The sequence below is a fragment of the Dasypus novemcinctus genome, chromosome 6 (genome assembly GCF_030445035.2).
Source record: "Dasypus novemcinctus isolate mDasNov1 chromosome 6, mDasNov1.1.hap2, whole genome shotgun sequence".
NCBI lineage: Eukaryota > Metazoa > Chordata > Mammalia > Cingulata > Dasypodidae > Dasypus > Dasypus novemcinctus.
In genome coordinates this window covers 83,126,368-83,147,254 of record NC_080678.1, presented here as the reverse complement: position 1 = coordinate 83,147,254, position 20,887 = coordinate 83,126,368, and the positions used below count along the sequence as shown (strand labels likewise).

General features: G+C 44.9%; 1 protein-coding gene across 2 annotated transcripts in view; it reads right to left on the bottom strand.

Moving 5' to 3' along the window:
- Positions 1-261: 261 nt before the first annotated feature.
- VCL (vinculin) overlaps positions 262-20,887 on the bottom strand; it is a 110,070-nt gene continuing 89,444 nt past the window's right edge. Inside the window, exons 13-22 of one of the 2 annotated variants that reach the window (XM_058299084.2) lie at positions 20,231-20,359; positions 16,293-16,442; positions 13,526-13,634; positions 12,133-12,435; positions 10,849-10,973; positions 9,606-9,791; positions 6,734-6,937; positions 4,555-4,758; positions 4,056-4,160; positions 262-2,582 (exon numbers count right to left, since the gene is read on the bottom strand). In XM_058299084.2, the coding sequence (XP_058155067.1) occupies positions 2,436-2,582; positions 4,056-4,160; positions 4,555-4,758; positions 6,734-6,937; positions 9,606-9,791; positions 10,849-10,973; positions 12,133-12,435; positions 13,526-13,634; positions 16,293-16,442; positions 20,231-20,359 (1,662 nt within the window). In that variant the 3' untranslated portion in view covers positions 262-2,435. The remainder of the gene's footprint in view (positions 2,583-4,055; positions 4,161-4,554; positions 4,759-6,733; positions 6,938-9,605; positions 9,792-10,848; positions 10,974-12,132; positions 12,436-13,525; positions 13,635-16,292; positions 16,443-20,230; positions 20,360-20,887) is intronic. The other variant, XM_058299085.2, reaches the window with a different exon arrangement.

The window sequence follows — 20,887 nt, the reverse complement described above, 5'->3', positions numbered from 1 at the left end:
CATCATCTTTCTGCTTTCTTCCTACTGTTAACCTTCGTCACTTCTTTTAGTTCATAAACCCCAATGTTGTCTATCACATAGATCCTTACTAAGTAAATAAACCCACTGCTGATTTCTAGTTTACCCAATACCATATTTGGATTAAATTAAAACTGTTAGTTTCAGATCTTGAGGATTACTTTCATTAGCTAGTCTTGAAAGCAAAGGAGAACCCCAACCTAAAAATTCTTGCTAAAGCAAGCATACTCATCATGTAAAGCATTATGTATACAAATGCACTTTATTGTTTTAAACAGAACAAAAGAAGAGGCAGAAAATACTTGCATATAACAAATCATAGCTTATAAATGTAGTTTTTTAGTGATGACATCTAATCATTCAGGGCTTTTTTTTTTTTTCCTTTTTTGAAATTTGCTTTACTGAGTACTGATATGGGGGCGGGGAGCATATCTGGCATAAAGTGTGAACCAATGTCTGAAAACACTGGAAGAACTTTAAAAGCAAGTAAGATTTTTCTTTTTCCCTCTAAGTAAAGTGAAATGTGATCTTTGGCATATATTCATACTTTAAAGGCATTAATATTGCATTTATATCAGGAAAGCAACTATACAAATACACTGAGGACCTTGAAAATAATCTTCAGATAAAATGAAATAGAGGAAGCCTGAGTGTACAGGACCAACTTAAGACAAGTTTTACACATTCAATGTTGAAATCTAATACAAATTAAGGGTTCACAGGAAAGACATTCAGGCAAGGGTGCTTATTCCTTTACTGATCTGGGTCTGGCTTTAGGAAGAAGTATGTCCTTTCATGTGCTGGGGAATGCTTAGACGACAAAAAAGAAAAACTGCCTTCTCTCTCACTTTGCCTAATAGGAAACTTATTACAGTGATAATTAAATATCATACCCTTTACTCTCTTGAACAATCAATCCTATTGAGAGGAGGTGGAAGCAGAGGGCGTGGCTGTGTGGGGGTGGTAGGGGGTAGGAACTATGTTTCCCACTGGTACATCATGTAAATCCCCAGCAGTGTCAGAATTTCCATCTGCAGATACCACTCTCCCTCAGGTAGGAAGTGTCCTTCAGACAGGATTGCCTTTCCAATAAATACTCCTGGGGGCAAGCACCAATTCTTAGGACTAAATTTCAAAAGGGTCTTCCAAAATTACAGAGGAACAACCTCTGTACAACCTGGGATTAAACCCAGGACCTCATATGTGGGAAGCCAGTGCTCAAACACTGAGCCACATTGGCTTCCCTGAGTTGGTTTTCTCATTTGTTCTACTTGTTGTTTGTTTTTGTTTCAGGAGGCACCAATATCTGAACTCAGGACCTCCCATGTAGGAGGCAGGTACTCAACTGCTTGAGCCATATCCTTCCCCCTACAGATCTTTAAAATCTTGTTTAGGAAAGGTTTAGAGGAAAACTACAAAAGCCAAAATAGGACACATGATTTCTTAAAAATTAAATGCAGCATTTCAGCTCAGAAAGAACAATAAGAGCTAAGAATGAATGAAAAGGCCTCAGCACAGGCCTCTGTAGGCAGTGACAAAGCATGGAGCACCTGGAAGTGGTCCTGCTAGGAGGCTGGGCAGGGTCACCCCCCGGTACTCTGCCCCTCCAGTGGCAGAAAGCACCAGAAAACAGTGTTCACAGGATGGCTACCTAAGCAGGTGTGGGCTAGGAAATTGAACAGGAAGTTTCCCTAGCGCAAACATTGTTCTAAGGCGGGAAGAAGACAGAATCGTGTGATTCTGTGATTTCCTTCTGACAAAATGGTATTGTTTGTACTGTGGGAAACTAGGATTAAATTGGACAAAGACAGAAAATGCACCCAGGCCCATATGCTAGGACTCCCCAGAGACTACCCTTCCCCTGCAGCAGCATAGCTCACTTCTGAAAAGGGCCCAGGTAGCACAGCCCAGGGCAGGGAGGCAGAATCAGCAGCAACATGGAAAGCCCAGTTCAGTTTTGGAGGCACAGTGATTTCCTTCTTAACTAACTTGCCTGGGCCCTGAGAGTTGGGAACCTAAAAGGGAGAGTGGGAGCAGGGAATGGAAAGCAGAAAGGGTTCTTCTGTGGGACCTGGCTCCTAGGGGCAAGGGCAGAGCAGAGTGCCTGGCTAGTGTTCACTCATGGATTCTGAGCTTATGTGAAGTCCATGGACTAGAAACCCAGTCTGCCTACTGGGATAGAATGTGCACAGGTATAACTGTGTTTGAGAATATAAGCTTTATACGAGACACATTTCAAAGTGTCCTCCATGACAAAAGAGTACAAATGTTTTCTAATGTGAAGAGGCCCCATCCTTTTTGGTGTGACAGCCCAGGATGTGGCTTTCAACTGCCCAGCAACTCTGGAAAGCTCCTGGGACTCTGATCGTTTTCCTTCTGCTTAGGGGTTTCTGTGCCAGAGAGTTTTGCCCATGTGCCTACTGGTACCAGGGAGTCTTTCTAACCCAGCGCAGTGTAAATCCAGCATCTGTTCGAATTTTGATTGAAGCTGCTTCTGCTTCTCGCACAGTCTCCTTCACAGACTGCATGAGGTTCTGGGCATTGTGAACCAGCATCTCTGTGGCCTGCAAGGAAAGAACCTTCTATTACTCATAGTCCCTAACACAGCTACCCCCTAAAAAGGCTATAGGCAGGGGTGGGTGGACTGCAGTTAATCCACCTGTACCTGCCATCAAGTGTACTTGCTCAAATTACTGGTGCTTTCACTGGATCACTGGAAAGAACCTAAAACTGGATCCATCACTGATTGTGTGCTGTGCCCTCAGACAGCAGATAGCAGGTACTCCTTCCTGGCCTTCAAACATTTGCCTGCCTCTGGGCCTTTGCTCTTGCTGTTCCCTCTATTAGGAATATTTTCCCCCTAGGTTCTATTCTATTCTATTAGGAATATTTTCACCTCCTTGAGATCTTTGCTCAAATGTCACCTGCTCACCCTATTTTATATTAGTGCCCGCTGCCCCCAAAGCCCAACATTCCTCAATTTTTTCTTATTTCAGTTTTCTCCATAGAGCCCATCACCATTAATTGATATACTCTATATTTTACCTGAGTTTTTGTCTGTTTGTCTATCTCCACACTAACATTTAAGTTCTATAAGGATGGAGATTCTTGTGAGTTTTGCTCACTGCTGTACCCCCAGTGTTTAAGACAGTGCCTGGCACAGAGTAGGTTCTGCATAAATAATGAATGAACAAACAAATTTCTTAAAAAGACCAAATGAACAGACCACCCATGCAACCAACCACCTTATAAATCCATGAAAATCTAAATAAGTTCACCTAAACACACAAACTCACAAGGCTATCATACAAAGGCAGGGAACTCAGCGATCAATTAGTCCCATAATTTTTAACTACTTTTGATTCAAAGACCCCGTTTGAGGATTTGATATAGTGGACTCATTCCCAGAAAAAGGCTCACATGCACAAAATTTGCACATGCAATTTCAAAGGGTCTGTAGGCTCTGAGAGTCCTAACTCTAAGCTAGCATTTCTGATCGGCTGATCTCTTCATTTGGTCAAAAAAGGGGCTGAGGTCCAGAGAGATGCAGAGACTTGCCAACTGAAATCACACAAGAAAGTCAGGATGAGGACTCCAGACTTCGTCATGTGCAACCCTGTGTTTTTCCCACTCTACCACAATGTCACTTTCTATCTTTTTTTAAATTTTGGAATATTTAGCCGAAAGAAGGCAGTGGGTGAGTGTGGACAGGCACTGGGAGAGGCCTCAAGAGAGCCAAAAACCTAGTCCAGGGAAGGAAAAGAACTAAGTAGACTCCCAGCTCTGCCACTGATTTAGTGTTATTTCAGACACCCTCCCCCTAGGCCCAATTTCCCATCTATAAAAGTGGCATAAGAGCTATAGGTTTACTTTCAATTCCAAATTTCTGACACACCTCACCAACACAGGATCTAATAGTGCATCCCACATACTGAATACTCAATTCACTTGTAAAATTTCTCCAAAGCTGAATTAAATTGCTCCAAAATAGCACTGACTTGCTGGCAAGAAACCAGAAGCAGCAGACACACACATACCTGCTCAGACTCCTCATCACTGATGCTGGTCCGGCCCAGCATGGTGGCCTTCACCGTGGACAGAATTTTGAGCTGGGTGCTTATGGTTGGGATTCGCTCGCATACCTACGGAGAAAGTTTAATGTGTTTCCAAGTCTGTCTTGCATGCAAGCTGCTGGAGGGCAAGACTTGTCCGCCTCTGTATTCCAGTGACTGCCACACAGAAGGTACTCAATTAAGTAGCAGCAAGATTCCACTACTTTTCTGCCCAAGGTCGGCACAGTCCCTCTTTCTCCAGAAATGGAAACTTTAAAGTCCCTTCATTTCATTAGGAAATAAACTTTTCTGAATCTGTCTTTCCCAAATACATGTGAATTTACCATCTGCTATTTCATACCCCACTGAAGTACCTCTTCCTCCCCTACTCACCCAGTTCTCTCTCCTGCTTTTCTCACTCCCACATCTCCCCCCTCTGACACATGCCTCCCTCACCACCACCACGGCCTCCTTTCCCCAATACCTGTAAGAGGTTGGTTCTAATCCTCTTATCTGTACACTGCTTGGCAACCTCCTTGGCCAACTTAGTCACCTCATCTGAGGCCTTGGCGATGTCCTTGGCACACTGAATCAGTGCCCGCTTGGTGCCACTGCCGCCTCTTACCAGCCGAGACATTTCAGCCATCAGCAGAGCCATGCGCTTGGCTGCTGCAATGATGTCATTGCCCTAGAGAGAAGCAAAGGTACAGTGGGATGCCCGGTGCCCCCTCTGGCCAACTCAGGAAGCAGGAGCGCAAAGAGAGGAGGGAGCCTGCTACCCAAGCAGCCCTTCCGGAAGGGCGAGAAGAGGATAAAAGGACCTCTTTTCAGTCTTACGGATAGCACTGGAGAAACAAAGAGAAAAGTGACCCAGGGTACTCTTCCTAGCCTTGGATTAGAGAAAAAGAAATAGCACCCAACTGAAAAAAGGAAGATGTGGATATTAGTTTGAAAGAGCAAAATGTATGCCCCAGGCACAGCATTAAACAAGCACTTCAGCATCTCCAGGTTAATTACCACAGCGAAATGGGGGACAAGACCCCATGGTTAAACAGGTATTTCCATTTCTAAAGGGGAAAGCAGTAGAGCTGGCCTGAGGGGGAAAATGCAGAGGAGCCTTTCCAGATGCTGAAATCATCCTCTTCACCCATACCCTCATTGCAAACAGCAATCGAGAACTCTCCTTGCTGAACTAGAATTTTAAAACCCCAAGAAACTATTTTCAGCCTGAAGAAAAAAAAGGGGGGGATACATTTTCTGATCTAGACTGCCCCTGTCCTCCCCCTACTGCCTCTTGTTTATCCTCTTAGCCTGAAAAAAAAACACAATATTTTATTTTTCCACATTTAAAAAGGTCAAGAATCAATTCTTCAGTCCCCTCAGCTAAGTGAAGCCTGGGGAAGCATCAGAAAAATAAAAATCATGAGTCAGGCTCTACACTGAACCCCTACTCCAACTAACGGCAGTTTATCTTAGACCTGACTTTTTAGTTCACTAAAATCCTCATGGGACATACTAAAGAAATGTATAAGTAATTTACGTTATACCCCCAAAAATACTCATGTTTTGGCTAATAACCAAAAATATCAACAACTATAGAGTGGTAAGGCAATGTTCCAAACTATCCAAAAATCCAGGCTCTACTCATTTTTCCCCTCATGCTTTTCAATTTCTATAAAATGCAGTGAGGCATACACAAACCATGCCACTGCAGGGTGCTCCGTGAGACCTCCACAGGCACCGTGAAGCGGCTGACTGTTTATCACAGGAGGTGTGTGACATTTCAGGCGGTAATTGAGGCCAAACAGGACACAGGTATGAAAAGGAGGCAGAGAAGAAGGCAGTCCTTTAGAGGAAGTCATAAGGTAAGGGGATGTGCTGGACAAGGCCCTCTGGCCCTCCTCTTCCAGTGCAGACCTAGGATCATTCCAGGATTTCATGACCTTGGTTAGAAGACAGTGTAGTGCCGGGGTTAGTTATTACCCATCACTCTTCAAACCCTTTCTTCTTGCCACAAGCCATCTTCAAAGGGAAAAAAAAAAGTGATCCCCCTCCCTGTCAACTAGCTTGGTTCAGTCCCCTGCAGCCTTGCACACTCCTCCCCACTCCCACTGAGACACCTAGACAAGCAATCAGTGAAGCCCTCTTTCCCGGGGATGCCCCTCAAGGCCAGCATCTGCCACACAGCCAAGTGCAGGGCAGCAAGCAGTCCTCTCCAGAGACACTGCCATGGAAAGCCGCTTCTGGCTCAGATCAAATCTGCCTCGGAGCCATCAGTGAGAGGTCAGCAGGGGGCAGGCAAAGCTCAAAGGTCAGGTCAGGTGACCTCCTGAATGGTCTACAATGGTTCCTGACCTGGAAGTCATTGAGACTCACCCATGGCTTCCCAAGAGCTTTAAGGTTCCAACTGTTGGTCAGAAAAGGAATCCTTTCAAAAAGTGACCCCATCTTTCTCCAGCCCCCAAACACAAATGCAATTCAATTAATCTGGCATTAGCAGACCTATTGAACTTGTGAAGCCAGTCCTAACAATAAGGTGCAGACAGATGCCCGCCCTGCTCAGACTCACAGGACTGCACAGATCATGAGTGATGCAATGTGTCAAGGCTGCACATGGCCGGATGCATTTGGAGCAGCCCCCAACTGGGGGTGCTAATCAGTACCTTACTAGACCACTTGGTAGCTTCCCGATGCAAGGACTGAGCCGCGGCCAGAATGGGCTGGTTGACCGGCTGATTGGATGGCATTACCAGCAGCTCAGGTTCGTAATCGTCTTCCATGTCAGGGGGGACAGGGAACCCAACAGCATCAGCCGCATCTGCCTCAGCTACAACACCTATACCCACCTCAGCAGCTGGGTTACTCGGCTTTGTCGATGGCGGGAAGGGTGAGAAACAGGGACAAGGTTAGTAAGAGCAGTATGACTTTGGAAACTAAGCTTCAGCTTGTTTAGTAACCAAAGCTCGACAGGGATGGGAAAGAAAATGGCACAGGAGCCAGATGAACCACGCTCCACAGAGAAGGAGCCCTCAGCCCCAGCACCACTCAGCCGGAGCCCCACATGGTGAGTAAAGGAAGGAGACTCACTCTAAGGCAGAGGGTCTACACAGCTTTATCTGTGCCAAGGAAGCAAATGACATTCACTTTTTATATGCTTAACACCAAAGTTAAACTTGCCAAGACTAATTCTCATGTCATATTTTTTAATGAGCCAAACAATAGTAGCTGAGTGCCTTTGAAAGGAATTCAGAGGGAAAAAGATAAATGCAGCCATACAACTTGCTCTGAACATAATAAAGTGAACACCCTGCTGGCTCCTATGGACACTGTTCGATATTAGGATGTGGGAAGCAACCTGGGTCAGCTCTGCAGCTACCAGACCCAGGTAACTATTTCTTTCAGGAGTTAAAAGCCCCCAAATTTGGAGGTAGCAAAACCAAACTCGAAAGAGGTAGGAAAAACACAACAGTGAGTGAAGAAGACTTACTGAGTACCCCACAATCACCCAACTCAAAGGCGCCTCAATAAGACACCACATCTGGCTTTCCACCTCAAGGAAAACCACACTTAAGATCAACTCTCTCTCCCCTCAAGTTCTCCAGAGACAGAGTTTCCACAATCTCTTGTACCACCTCAGGAAGCTTCTCACTGGGTACAACTTAAATCTCTTCTGTTGCAAAATAGGGTTCTCACCCCGAACTTGCCTTATCTAGTTCACAGATAAAACAACATATGGATATGGCCACTGACCAAGGCTGAGCTCAGAGGTGCCCTCAGAGAAATGCGAAACTGCGTGCACATGAGGGGAAGAGAATGGATTTAGTACCAGGGATGGGGATTCTAAAAGGCCAGGAGAAAAGCCAAGGGAGATCAGACACTAAGATAGGCAGGAGTGGAAAGAAAATAAAAGGAACTGCCCCAATGAAGCCAAACCACTTAGACCAAGAATGGTAAATACAGGTTCTTTCAATCAAACATCTCTGACCAAGAGAAAACAGACATTTGTGTAGAATTTTAATTGAGGTTGCTATCGCTCCTGAAGGTCTCAGCCTGCAGAGGAAGCCTTTCTTCAGGTGTTTACAAGGCTGGACGATTCAGGACCGACAAGGGGTTCAGGCACCACACAGAAGAACCTAAACTCTGTCTCAACCAAGACTCATCCCCACTGCTCGTAGGAATAGCCAGTTCACTGCTGCTGGGGTTCAGAGTAGCTCCTGCAAATAGCTCCTGCCTTCACAGCTCAAAGTCAGCAACCCCCTGATGATCCAAACCTCCTAAGTCAGACCTAAGGACTTCTGACCACAGATAGTGGAGTGGGCCAAATGTGCACGCCAATACCATCTGCACTTCAAAGCCTTTCAAGTTTCATCCTTATAATCACATGTATGTTGTATTGCACCCATAATGTAGCTGAGTTTACTGGAACAAAATTTAAATTTAAATGGTAAGTAAATTTAAAATCTGTGAGTAAAACCAACTTTCCTTGCCACCTTTCCCTACTCCCCATGCCCACTGACACTCTGCCTCATGGTCCCTCGGGGGTGCATGCCCCAATTAGAGAGAGACCATTATAAAGGACTCCACAGGTAAGGTCCATTAGAAACCAGCAAAGTCTCTCTATTCCTTCTTAAAACCTGGGCTCACAGCTAACAATCAGGGAACAGAGTTAAAACAAGGTCAATTTCTCAGCCTGAAAAAAATTCAAGATCACGTGCATGTGCAAGAGGTCCCTGGAGAACTACATTCAATACAAGAGCTTGAGAGAGTTGAGAATGTGAAAAGGATAAGTGTAAACAGATAGCGTGAACAAAGCTACAGGGTCATATTAAAAACAGTTTAGAACTCAGAACTACATTTCATTGCAAGTTAGCAATAATATTTAGCTCTTGTCTAGAAAAACTACTACTTTTCATATTTAGGGGAAATTAGGCAAGTTATTCAAGGGGCATGACTGCTGCAGCATTCAAATTTTCACCAACCACATTAATATTTACACTGTTTCATATTTGCTGAGCTGGAGTTAGCATGGAGCTGTCTTTACTTGATAGAGAAGATGATTCTGAGAAAGGACAAAGCACGTGTTTCTAAGATACCAATCTATCTGCTTCTACGAAAAAAGAATAGAGGGAAGAAAACAAACATTTCATCTAATTGAAGCAGAGCCCAAAGAAGACAGTTTCATGTTTGGTGCTCTAATAATTAGCAAGAGGGCATCTAAAAACATTCAGCACTCCCAAGAAAGAAAAGTCGTTTTAAAAAGAACCCAAATGTTCAGGGTCGGGACAGCTGACACTAATGGACAAACAGGAAAGGAACACTCTTCAAACCTCAGGCACCCTACTTCTCTGCTGCTAGAAGAGAAAACACCAAGTACCAGAAACCACCTCACTCAACCACAAGTAAGGAGAGGAGCATGCTATTGGCAACACAGGAACCAAAGCAGAGAGAAGGCATGACTTTCCAAATAGACCCTTCCTCCTGGGCTGTGCACTTGATTCTTCATCCTTTCTCAACAAGAAACGCTTCATTCCTTACCTTGCTGGACCATTTGCGAGCTTCATCATGGAGCTGCCTGGCAGCCATCATCATTGGCTGGTTAATCACCTCCCCAGCTTTCTGCTCAGGGAACTCTTCATCCTTCTCCTCCGGTGGTGGGGGCCTGGGTGGAGGGACCTCACCCTCAGGCAAAGGAGGTTTGGGAGGAGCAAGCTCATCTGTTAGCTAAGGAAGAGAATCACCAGGTTGTAAATTAAAGCCCTAGAAACTACTCCCCTCTAGAGTTCTTTCCTCTAAAAAGCAGCCCAGGAGAGCTACCCACATTCACTCTACCAGAGACTGCCCACACTGAGCCACAAGGACCATCTGCTTCAATCTCAACAGTAGCATATTTTCTTCCCGGTTCTCCAACAAGAAGCCAGTAGCTAGTGTTTTGGTCCTTTCCCAGGGAAGCATTCACAGTACCAACAGACCTAAGTTCTGGTTCTGTTTCTGCTGAAAGGCAACTGTGTAGGCAAGTAACTTCTCCCCTGGGCCTCAGGCCCCTCGTCTGTCAATGATGTGTGGCTAGGCTGAGCGATCTCTAGGACCTTGGCCAAGGCCATGATTACTGATCATGTAAGAAGAGAGGAACACCCCTCACCCATCCAGATGGACAGAATCAAAGGAAGTGATGGAGGCTGGGGAAACACTTCCTTATCTATGGGCACAATGATCCAATTTTGTTATCAATCACCTTAGATCTTTTGCTGACATTAAAAATAGGAAAGTAAATCAAAGAGGGTCTAAGAAACTATTGTCTTAATGGGCTATACTCAAGGTCCAGCTATTGCCAACACTGTTGAAGTACATGTCTAAAACCAATCACCATTTCTGTTTCTAGGATCTGTCAAGCTAGCCTCCTCCTAGACCATTCGCCTGCGGGAGAATATAATCACGGTACCTCGGGGAGGCATCAAGAGATTTTAAGTTACAGTTTGAGTGAAAAATAAACTGTCAATACTCATCAAATCCACACTTACCAGAGCCAGCTCCTCTCCAGCCACTCCCCATCATAGCAGGCCAACACACTGTCACCCCCTACCCAGACACCCCACACATAAGCACTAGGTTGTGGACTCCACTGGATCTAGGAATAAAAATCAGGTTCTGTCTCCGGTGAAGCTCAGTTAAAGTTAAACCAAGTCACCTGGTGACTGAGGCTCCAGAATACAGTCACCTCTCCCTTGCTATAGTGCCAACACCTTGCTGCTCAGTTCTCCCCGTCTCTGAATTCACTTACACGGAGCTGTTCGAGGTCTGGGGGAGGAGGTGGGAAGTCAGGCTCCTGAGGTTGGAAGGCTTCTCTGACCTTGGCCACAGCTCCCAGGATCCGATATCCTGAGTCCAGGAAGCTCTTTTGCAGGCCTAAACACAAGATACCCTCACTTTCAGCGGGGCAGGTCAGTGCCCTGGAGCACTGTCTGTCCAGCAGAAGAACTGGTTTCCATTAACAAAAGCTGGATGTGAAGCTGCCAGTAAGCATCGCAGGCAGACACCGAAGGGGGGCGGAATGAAGGACAAGGCAGATGCCCTGTGGCCTGCAAAGAGCTGGAAGTCAGCTGTTCCCGCTGTGCTCAGGTCCCTTCGTCCCTGAACTACTGACAGGCGGTCAGGAGATCCCTGAAGTGAACGCGGCTCTTTGGGGCTCAGGTGGTGCCCACCACGTCTCTCCTGAGCAGCAGCCTGCCCGACGGAGGGTACCGCAGAGGTGAGCTGTGGGCTGGGCACACACTCGCTCCCCGGAGGACTTCTCACCTTTCTCTCTGCTCCTTTGCGCTCCTGGACTTTCAGCAAGTTAACCCCTGTGTTGAGCTGGAAATCAGGAACCCCCTCAAACTTAGAAACTCCATTTGGGAAAATGACTGCGTCCTTACTGATGGTGAGTTGGCCTGAGCCAGGGATGGACAGGGCAGCCCCTCCTTCCCGCTCTCGCACATCGACTGGATTCTATTCGTCGATACATTGGGTGCTCAGGACAGGAAGTTCAGATGTTTCTAACTAGACAAATGTGTGATTCCAATTATGATCTGCTTTAGTAGTGTTGAAAACATGGTCAAAATCCAGCTAAAGACAACAAAGACTCTTTGAGGGGAAGGGAGTTCTAGGAGATGCCTTAAACCCCCCAGATTTGACAGACAGTTTTACAAAGAAAAAAAAACTATTTCAAGAAAATCACAAGAGAAGTTACACCAGTTACATATGCTAAACGTTTAGCGAACTGATTATCATGCATCTTTTGAGAAATTTCCAAAATAATGGCTGAATAAACAGGACCAGGAACTATTTAGCCAGACAATATTAAGAAAGCAAGAGAAGCTAGTCCAGAGAAGCTTACTTGCGACAACCCTCCCAACGTTGCAGGGATTTGGACAGAAAAAAGTTAATCGAGCATTCTCAAATTAACTCTGTAGTTTTTGCTCCCAACTTGGGATAAGGAAGTTGTGGAGTGCATATTCTCTCACCATTCTGTCAGCTTCCTAAGGTAACCTCTCAGCTGAAGGGAACCATACCATGCATTGCTTACCAGGGTCAGAAATGTTGCCGGCCACAGCCTTTGCATCCAGCACCATCGGGGAGATGGTTTTGCTCAATTCATCAGAGGCGGCTTTCACAGCCTCACGGAACTTGGGATCCTCAGAGTTCTCCACCTCCCTCTTGGCCACCAGCAGGATCCGGTTGGCCCGACGAGCAATGCTGGTTGCCCCAGCCACCAGCATCTGCGGCTGAATATTGGCCATCGCTACTTTACACTTGTCCAGGTCTTTTTTAATTGCTTCTTCAGAAGCATCCAGCAGAGATTTGGTATCGATGGCTTCATCCACCAGCCCTGTCAGGAGAACAGAAAGCAAATTTATTTTCTATTTTAGAAGAACAGAGACTCTGAAACCCTGTTGTCCACTCAAGCTTCTCACATGAAGGTACAAGATCCAGAATTCGCTCCTGCAGCTCAAAGCTCTTCCCGCACAACCAAAAGCTTCTCACTGAATACTACCCTTAAAGCAAGGAAGGGTGCTGTGGTCAGCAGCCTTCTTGAGTCCACCACAGTCAACCAGAAATGCAATGACCTCGGAAGAAATAAGGATTGCATCTGAAACTTCCACCGCATCAGCACCTTCTCTGTTAATAACATTTCCTCCCTTCCCGGCTCCCTCCCCAGCCACCTGTTGCTTGTTGGCAGCTTGTAGTGCTCAAGATGAGCTGCGCGGAGGATTCCAATAACCCTAACAGCCTGTTTCTTGTTTCGGTTACCTCTCTTCAGACACCTCGGAAGCTCCACTTTCATCTCTGGCTGCTATGGACCCCTGTCAGAGCAGGTTTTACTGGGAAGCCAAAGGGCCTACCTTTCTCATTTTTTCCCTTCTCTCCTATCCCTCCTTCCACAGAGAATGAAGAAGATTCGGAGGTGCCACTTCAACTGCACAGACACAGGTTTGTTGGTGGTTGGCTTCTTCTTTTTTTTTTTTTTTTAACTATGTAGTTGATAAGGTAGAAGAAACTCTGAGACAAGCTGTATTAAATGGTAGCTATTGTGGCTCCTTGAAATGGGAACCCACTGAAAATGACAAGGACACTTACTGTATCCACAAACACCGCCTCCCAGCCTCTGAAACCAAACTCTGACTCAGACTGGGCAAAGACACTGTTCAAAAAGAAGATAGGAGCTTTAACAATAAACATCACACCAGGAGGACGGCACTCAAATAAAAGAGACTCAAAGAGTCCCTCTTCAGACAAAGTCGCAAGGCTTGAATGAGAAGCCGCCCTGCTGCTCTGCAGCCCTGCCTAGGGCCAAGGACACTGCCCAACACACAGCTGTCCCTTTATCCAAGTACAGCGGAGGGACATGCCCCGTCCTGCTCGGGCTTCTCAGAAGTCATTCCTCATCGATTAGACATGAACTCTGCACAAGACTCTACCTGTCATTTTTTCAACATTATCAATCCACTGGTTCTTCATAGTCTCAAAATGTTCATAAGCAGCTTGATTTCCAGGGTTCCTAAGTAAGATGCGAGCAGCGGAGACGACCTGGCAATGACAAAACAGCCTTTTAACACCAGAGTGCCCTCACCCTCAAATACAAACATCGGGGAAGCTTTCTCCTTCTTTACCTACAGATGGCACTATAAATTCAAAAATTGGTTTTCACAGGGAAGTCTCTTTTGAGGCTGAACCTAAGCCTGGACACATACCTTACGTCTGATCTCATACACAGCTCCTGAGAAGGAACCTTGTACATAGTTTCACAGTCACAGTCTGACTGCAAGAAAGTAATAAAGTGACCACGTGAATAGGTGTGCATGTGTTACTTCAAAAGAAAACTGATTGATGAATAATACAATACAAATACCTGCCTACAGTTAAAGAAGCACTTTCACATCCATTATTTTACTACATCCTCACAACAACCCTGTGAGAGAGACAGAACAGGTAATGGTCCACCTTACAGATGCAAAAACTGAGACTCAGGGAAGTTAGTGACTTGTTCCAGAGCTCCAGCTAGTCAAAGATAGTACAAAGGGAAGGAACTAACATCTACTGAGGATCTGGTGAATTACAGGCGCAGTGTGCTGTGCACACATCTTCTTAATCCTCAGTGCAATCCATTAGGTAGGAATTATCTCCATTTTACAGAGGAGGAAATTAAGCCTCAAGGTCACAGAGGATTCAAGCCTACATCTGTCTCCAAGTCCTTTGCTCTTCCAATGGTGTTTAAAACCCAGTTTCCTATTTCTCTTATTTAGGAATCTCAGTTTTCTATTGAAACTCTATATGAGAGGAACTGTCCATATTTTATGGAATTTTTTTTTAAAAGAAATTCACGTGTGTGACTTGTCAAGAGTATCTAACTTGTCAACATGCCAAATGGGCAAAAGTTGAAAGATTTAAAAGAAATGCTTATTTCCCTGTCTCTCCTTCCAAGTTCCCACCTAAGGCAGTATCACAGAATTATAAAATCAAGCACAGTTTTTAATTTATTAGAGGTACTCAATAGCTGATGAATAAATGAATTTTAAAAATAGTGAATTTTCTGTAATTTGAATACAGGAAAACATCTAATATTTTTTAATAATACCTATCACCTATCAGAATTTTAATTCCTGTCTAACTTGTTTTCTTTTGTTCCCAATTTTTCAGTATACTTTTCACAGCATACTAGCTAGCTCTTACTAATAAAATTAAGTAGAAATAGGAACATCAGTTTATGGACACAGCTGAATTTGAAAAACCCTCATAGATCTGGGGAAAGGTATATCTCTAAAATCAAAACTAACCAACCCCTCAAGGTTATCCAGATAGTTTCCTATATACATGGGGGAGGGGGACTTTTTCTTTCTAGTTTCAAAACTAATATATGGTCTTTTTTTAAAAAAATTATTCCCCCCACCCCCCACCCCTTACCCCCCATTGTCTGCTCTCTGTGTCTATTCACTGTGTGTTCTTCACTGTCTGCTTGTCTTCTCATCAGGCGGCTGCGGGAACCGATCTTGGGCCTTCCGGAGTGGGAGAGAGGCGATCATTCTCTTGCACCACCTCAGCTCCCTGATCTGCTGCATCTCTTATTATCTCTCCTCTGTGTCTCTTTATGTTGTGTCATCTTGCTATGCAAGTTCTCCATGTGGGCCAGCACTCCTGTGCAGGGCAGCACTCCACGTGGGCCAGCTCACCACACGGGCCAGTTCGCCTTCACCAGGAGACCCTGGGTATCAAACCCTGGACCTCCTATATGGTAGACAGGAGTCCAGTTGTTTGAGCCTCAGCTGCTTCCCAATATATGGTCATTGCAGGAAAAAATCCCAATACAAAAACGGATAAAGTAAAAAGTCCCCTATAATCCTAACACTAGAGAGCACTGAGTTTGACATTATGACTGTGTAATTTTTTTTAAAGATTTATTTATTTATTTGTTTTTCTCCCCTCCCCCCCCACCCAGGTTGTCTGTTCTTCTGTGTCTATTTGCTGCATCTTCTTTGTCCGCTTCTGTTATCAGCGGCTCGGGAATCTGTGTTTCTTTTTGTTGCATCATCTTGTTGTGTCAGCTCTCCGTGTGGGCGGCACCATTCCTGGGCAGGTTGTACTTTCTTTCGCACTGGGTGGCTCTCCTTATGGGGCGCACTCATTGCGTGTGGGGCTCCCCTACACAGGGGACACCCCTGCGTGGCACGGCACTCCTTGTGCGCATCAGCACTGCACATGGGCCAGCTGCACACGGGTCAAGGAGGCTGGGATTTGAACCGTGGACCTCCCATGTGGTAGATGGACACCCTAACCACTGGGCCAAGTCCGCTTCCCTGTATTTTTTTTTAAGATTTATTTCTTTCTCCCCGCTCCCTCCATTGTCTATTCTCTGTGTCCAGTCACTGTGTGTTCTGTCTCTCCTCTCTGTCTCTTTTTGTTATGTCACCTTGCTACATCAGCTCTCCAAGTTGACTGACACTCCTGCGCAGGGCGGCACTCTGTGCAGGCCAGCTTGCCTTTACCAGGAGGCTCTGGTTTTTGAACCCTGGACCTCCTATATGTTAGATGGGAGCCCAACTGCTTGAGCCACACCCACTTCCCACTGTGTGTATTTTTAATAGCATTTTACAGTAAGTTCCCAAAAATGTATATAAACTGTTCTATAATTAGTTTTTTAATGACTAACACATGATGAGAATTTAAATGAAAAATCAGCAAAAGCCAAACCTGGGGGGTGAGTTCTCGTGCTGTCTTCACTGATGCCTGAATTCCTTCCACTGTTGACTTATTAGCAGTTCCCACAGCAGCCGCCTTCTCTGCAGTGGCACCAAGCCTTCCTGAATGGTTTTCAAAGTTAGCTGCCCTTTCATCAAATACCTTGAGGAAAAAACAAAGATCTCAAGAAAATTCACTTCAAAAACTGGGTCTGGTAGTCTAAGAAAAAGTCTGTTTAAGCAGAGGCAGCAACTTCTCGAACAAAGACTTTAGAGATGACATCAAATCCTACTTAATAAAATAACATTCAGATGCTAAGCTTGGCCTCAGAACTTCCTCAGAACTTTGGCCATAGCCATCATGTATTTGTACACAAACACACACACACATGAATTTCAGTACACCCAGTGCTTACCTGTGGAAGGAGGATTCACAGCACTATGTACTGTGCAACAAGGAATTCACAGAATATGAAGACTAAATAATCCCCACTCCCACAAAACTTATCATCTAATTTAAAGAAGACAGACAAACTCAGTCCAAACTCCATTGCAGAAGCCTGGGTGCATTAAAAGTCAAGACTACCCACAGAGAATCCTAACCTGAGCTCTTGCTCCCTAGGGCACCATCCCTTCTATATCCCATTGCCATCGATGTTGTAAAAAATCTTTCCCTGACCTCCACAGGACACATGAAAGCTGGTTCTCACGCTCATGCTGAACACAAGGGCAAAAAAGGCTGACTTTCTTTAACCCAAAATGTAAAACTACCCACTGCTAAATTGTTCGTGCAGTTCTCAAATTTTAAAATGTTAATTTTCCCTTTTACATGGATAGTATGCAAGGTAGCATACCAAAAGCTCTTCTGTCATTTGTTTGGATAGTATTATTAGATAAACCAAAGCTTCAACAGCAAGTGTATCAAATGTAAGATACAGGCTACAGTTAGTAGTAATATTTTGATGATGCTAATTCATAGCTTGTAACAAATGTTTCACAACAATGCAGGGTGTTGGTGGTGGTTATATATGGAAGAGCCATAAGAGGATATGCATGTTTGTTTTGTAAGTTCATGTTTGAATGATATACTTCAATAAAATTTTATTTTAAAAAAAGCAAGGTATATCGAACAGCACTGGGTCGGGTTTAAACTATACAGAGTGTGTCAGGAACTGCCTAGCAGACGCCCTCTTCTCCTCTGCTCCCTCCTGAAGGTCTACCTGCCCATACCTGGTAGGTCTGGCTCTTGGCAGACAGTCTCCAATGACCACCTGCTTTAGAAGGCCTCTTGGCTCATTGCCAGGCTCCATTCTCATCGCCAGGGCTCTGTGTCTATCCACTGAAGTCTCCTCCCCCTGGCCTCCTGTTTGGATTCAGCTACCTGGGTTCTTGTCCTTTAATGCTCAGATGTTCTGCCTAGATCCCTGACCTCCTAGTTCCCTTCTCCTGGCCTCCATCCCTTAGCTCTTCCCTTAGCTGGTGTCCTGTGCTCTAGATCTGCAGGGCTTTGCCTACCTTGACTGACCACGAGATCCCAGACCAGGTGTGCTGTTCCCTCTGACTTAACTGCTTAGTTTGCTTTTCTTGCCACTCAACCAAAAGTTATTGAGCAATTACTATAGCTCAGACCCTGGGATGGGTGCTGAGCATACAAGGATGAATAAGACAAAACCTCTCAAGTTGCTTATAGTTTAGTGGGGGCTCTGGGTGGAGAGAAAGGTCCATAAACAATATGATACATTGCACGACACGTGATAATAGAGCTAAGCACTGATACTATGGGAACAAAAGGAAAGGCACTTGACCTATCCAGGAAGCAAAGGATAATAAATAGGAATTATCCAAAAGAGAAGGAGAAGAGAGTTGGGCAGAGAGACAGAAAGAACAAAGACATGAAAGAGCGAAAGGACAGAGTACGTGAAAAGTTATAAGCAATTAGGTATTGCTGGAGCATGAATAAAAGGCAAGTTTCTGGGAAACAAATACAGAGAGGGTATTATGGAACCAGCTCACAGAGCTGAAGGGTATAAGCAGGAAAATAACAGGGTCAGATTTGTACTCTTCTTTCACTGGTGGCCTAGTGACAGATTCAAAGAAGACCAGCCAGGGCTGTGCAGTCAGACAGGCAGCAGGGGCCAAGGACCGGAACTAGAGGAGCTGTGGAAGCAGGGACAGAAAATGGAAAGGATTAAAGAACTATCTCTGAGATCAAATTAGCAGGGCCTTCATTACCAGTCGGTAATGAAGAAGGAGAAGGTACAGGAAAGGAAGAGTCAATGGCAACTCCCAAATGTCCAGAGAACAGGAGAAGGACGAGACATACAGAGAGACCTATGAAGTATCTAGATGGAGAAGACCAGCATATAGCTGGATCTGCTATTCTGAAAACTCAGAGAAGTCTGGAATGGAATACAGCAAATCATCTCAGCCTCAGAAACGACTAACTGAACTGCCCAGTAACCGTGGCTAGAGAAGGAAAATGGGGGTAATTAACAAATAAGAATAACACAGATCTCCACTTAAGAGTTCTGCATTGTCTTGTGTGCCTGACCTGACAAGTATTCCCAAACCACTTATCCTGCACTGCCAACACAATAGAGGCTGAAAAACCAAATACTTGCTCTCCTAGATTCCTTTGCAGTTAGGGGTGGCCATTTGATAATTCTAGCCACTGAGGCATAAGCAAAGGTTCATGGAAGATTTCTGGGAAAGCCTTCACGTTCATCCAGTCACTCAGCAGGTATTTAGTGTGCACCCGCAATGTGCCAGGCATTGTTTTAGGAACTGGGAATAAGCATTGACAAAACATAGTCCCTGCCCACACGAAGCTTTCATGCAAATGTGAGGGAGGCAGATCAACAACCACCACCAGTAAAACAGGTAAATGCTAAGGAGAAGAGCAAGATTAGGAAAGGCCTAGAGCAGATGTGGGACTGCTGTTTTATATAAGCGGTCACCCAAAACTGACATTTGATTTGAAAGCTGAAGAAAGTAAGTGAATAGTACCTATATTTAACTGTGGGAAAACCAGTGAAAACAGCAAGCACAAATGCCTGCAAGATTAGGACATTCTAGAATAGACAAGGAATACTAGAAATACAATGTGAGGAGTCCAGTGCAGATAGAGGAGGGTGAAGGAGAAGCGGGGTTCCGTGAGTGGCCAGAGAGCTCAGTGGGGGCCAGACCACACAGGTCTTGCTCAGTGGTGTGATGAAGCCAGCTGATGTCTACTCACACCAGCTCACAAGAGCCAGCTAGGCCTCCTCTTCCAAACTTTACTTTGAGTGATGTCACATTGAAACGCCTGAGGTGGGAATATTTATATCATGGAAATCAACAAGTACTATAAACCAGGGCTTTCTCCCCCTGGAGAGCTGAATTACCAGTACCCCCTCGCCTTTCTGTTCATTGTAAGGACTCTAGCTCTACTCTGCAGTGGGGAGTCACTGGAAGCATTTGAAGAATATCAAATGATTTAAAAGGATCACCCTAGCTTCTGTGTTGAGAATAAAGAGCCTCAATAAAAGGCAGTTATTACTGGAGCACCCCGTCTCTCACTTCTTCTTGTCTTGACCATACTGCTAACTCACACCATTAGAACAGGACCAGGAAATCACAGAGGTGCCAGCTTTAATTGTGTTAGGCTGCTGAACCAATGCCAAGGTTACGGACCTCCAAGTTTCTTGCTATATGAAGAAAAATACACCCATTTATGTCTATTTGTTTATTAGAGAAGTTGTGGGTTTAAGAACAATCATGTACCCCTAAATGTTTTAGTCTCTGCTAACTAAGTCTTTCATTGTTTACAACTAAAGACATTCCTAGTGGCATAGCTGGTGACTAAAAGGCGCCTTCCCCCTCGTCCTGTTCATCCACAATCTCCCAACCACTGCCATGAGGTACACTGTGATCACAGTTCAGCAGGAGAAACAGAAGACCTCAGATACCTACCTCTTCCCTATTGGGTGCATCAGGCGGGGCAGTGGCCGCTACTGCCAACAGCTTGATGGGAGTTGTGGTATCACTGAAAACATCTGACACCTCCTGAGTCATGGCCTCCTGCATCTGGGCTTTCAGATCCTTGAAAACATTGGTTACAAATGAAAATTGCCAGAAATGTCCAACAAGCACTTCTACCGATATCCTTCTTCACTTCCCTGACATTCTTTCATTTATTTAGTGAGTGCCAACTGTGTACAGAGCACTGAGCTAGCGCAGAACAGGTGTAGGACATAAATCCTACCCTCTAAGAGGCTGCTCTCTAGTAGAAGGGGTAAGACATGATCACATTTCCCTAGAGACGACTGCACCCAATCAAGGAATTGTCCTTCCTTTCTTAGTGGCCTCGACACTGAGGATCATGAGGCTGAACCTGAGGAAGGTCATGCGGCTATTCCCAATGCCAAAGGAGCTTGATAATGATCACAGTAATGGTAAGGATTGGTGGGTACAGTGCCAAATTCCTCATTTTACATAAGAAACTTAATTTTCATGTTATTATCTCAAGAGGAAAGAAAACAAGAACGGGAATTTTTCATTCCAGGTTTTCTTAAATTTCTAGAAAAACTTGATAATCAATATATGTATGCATTTCTTAACATGGGTCTA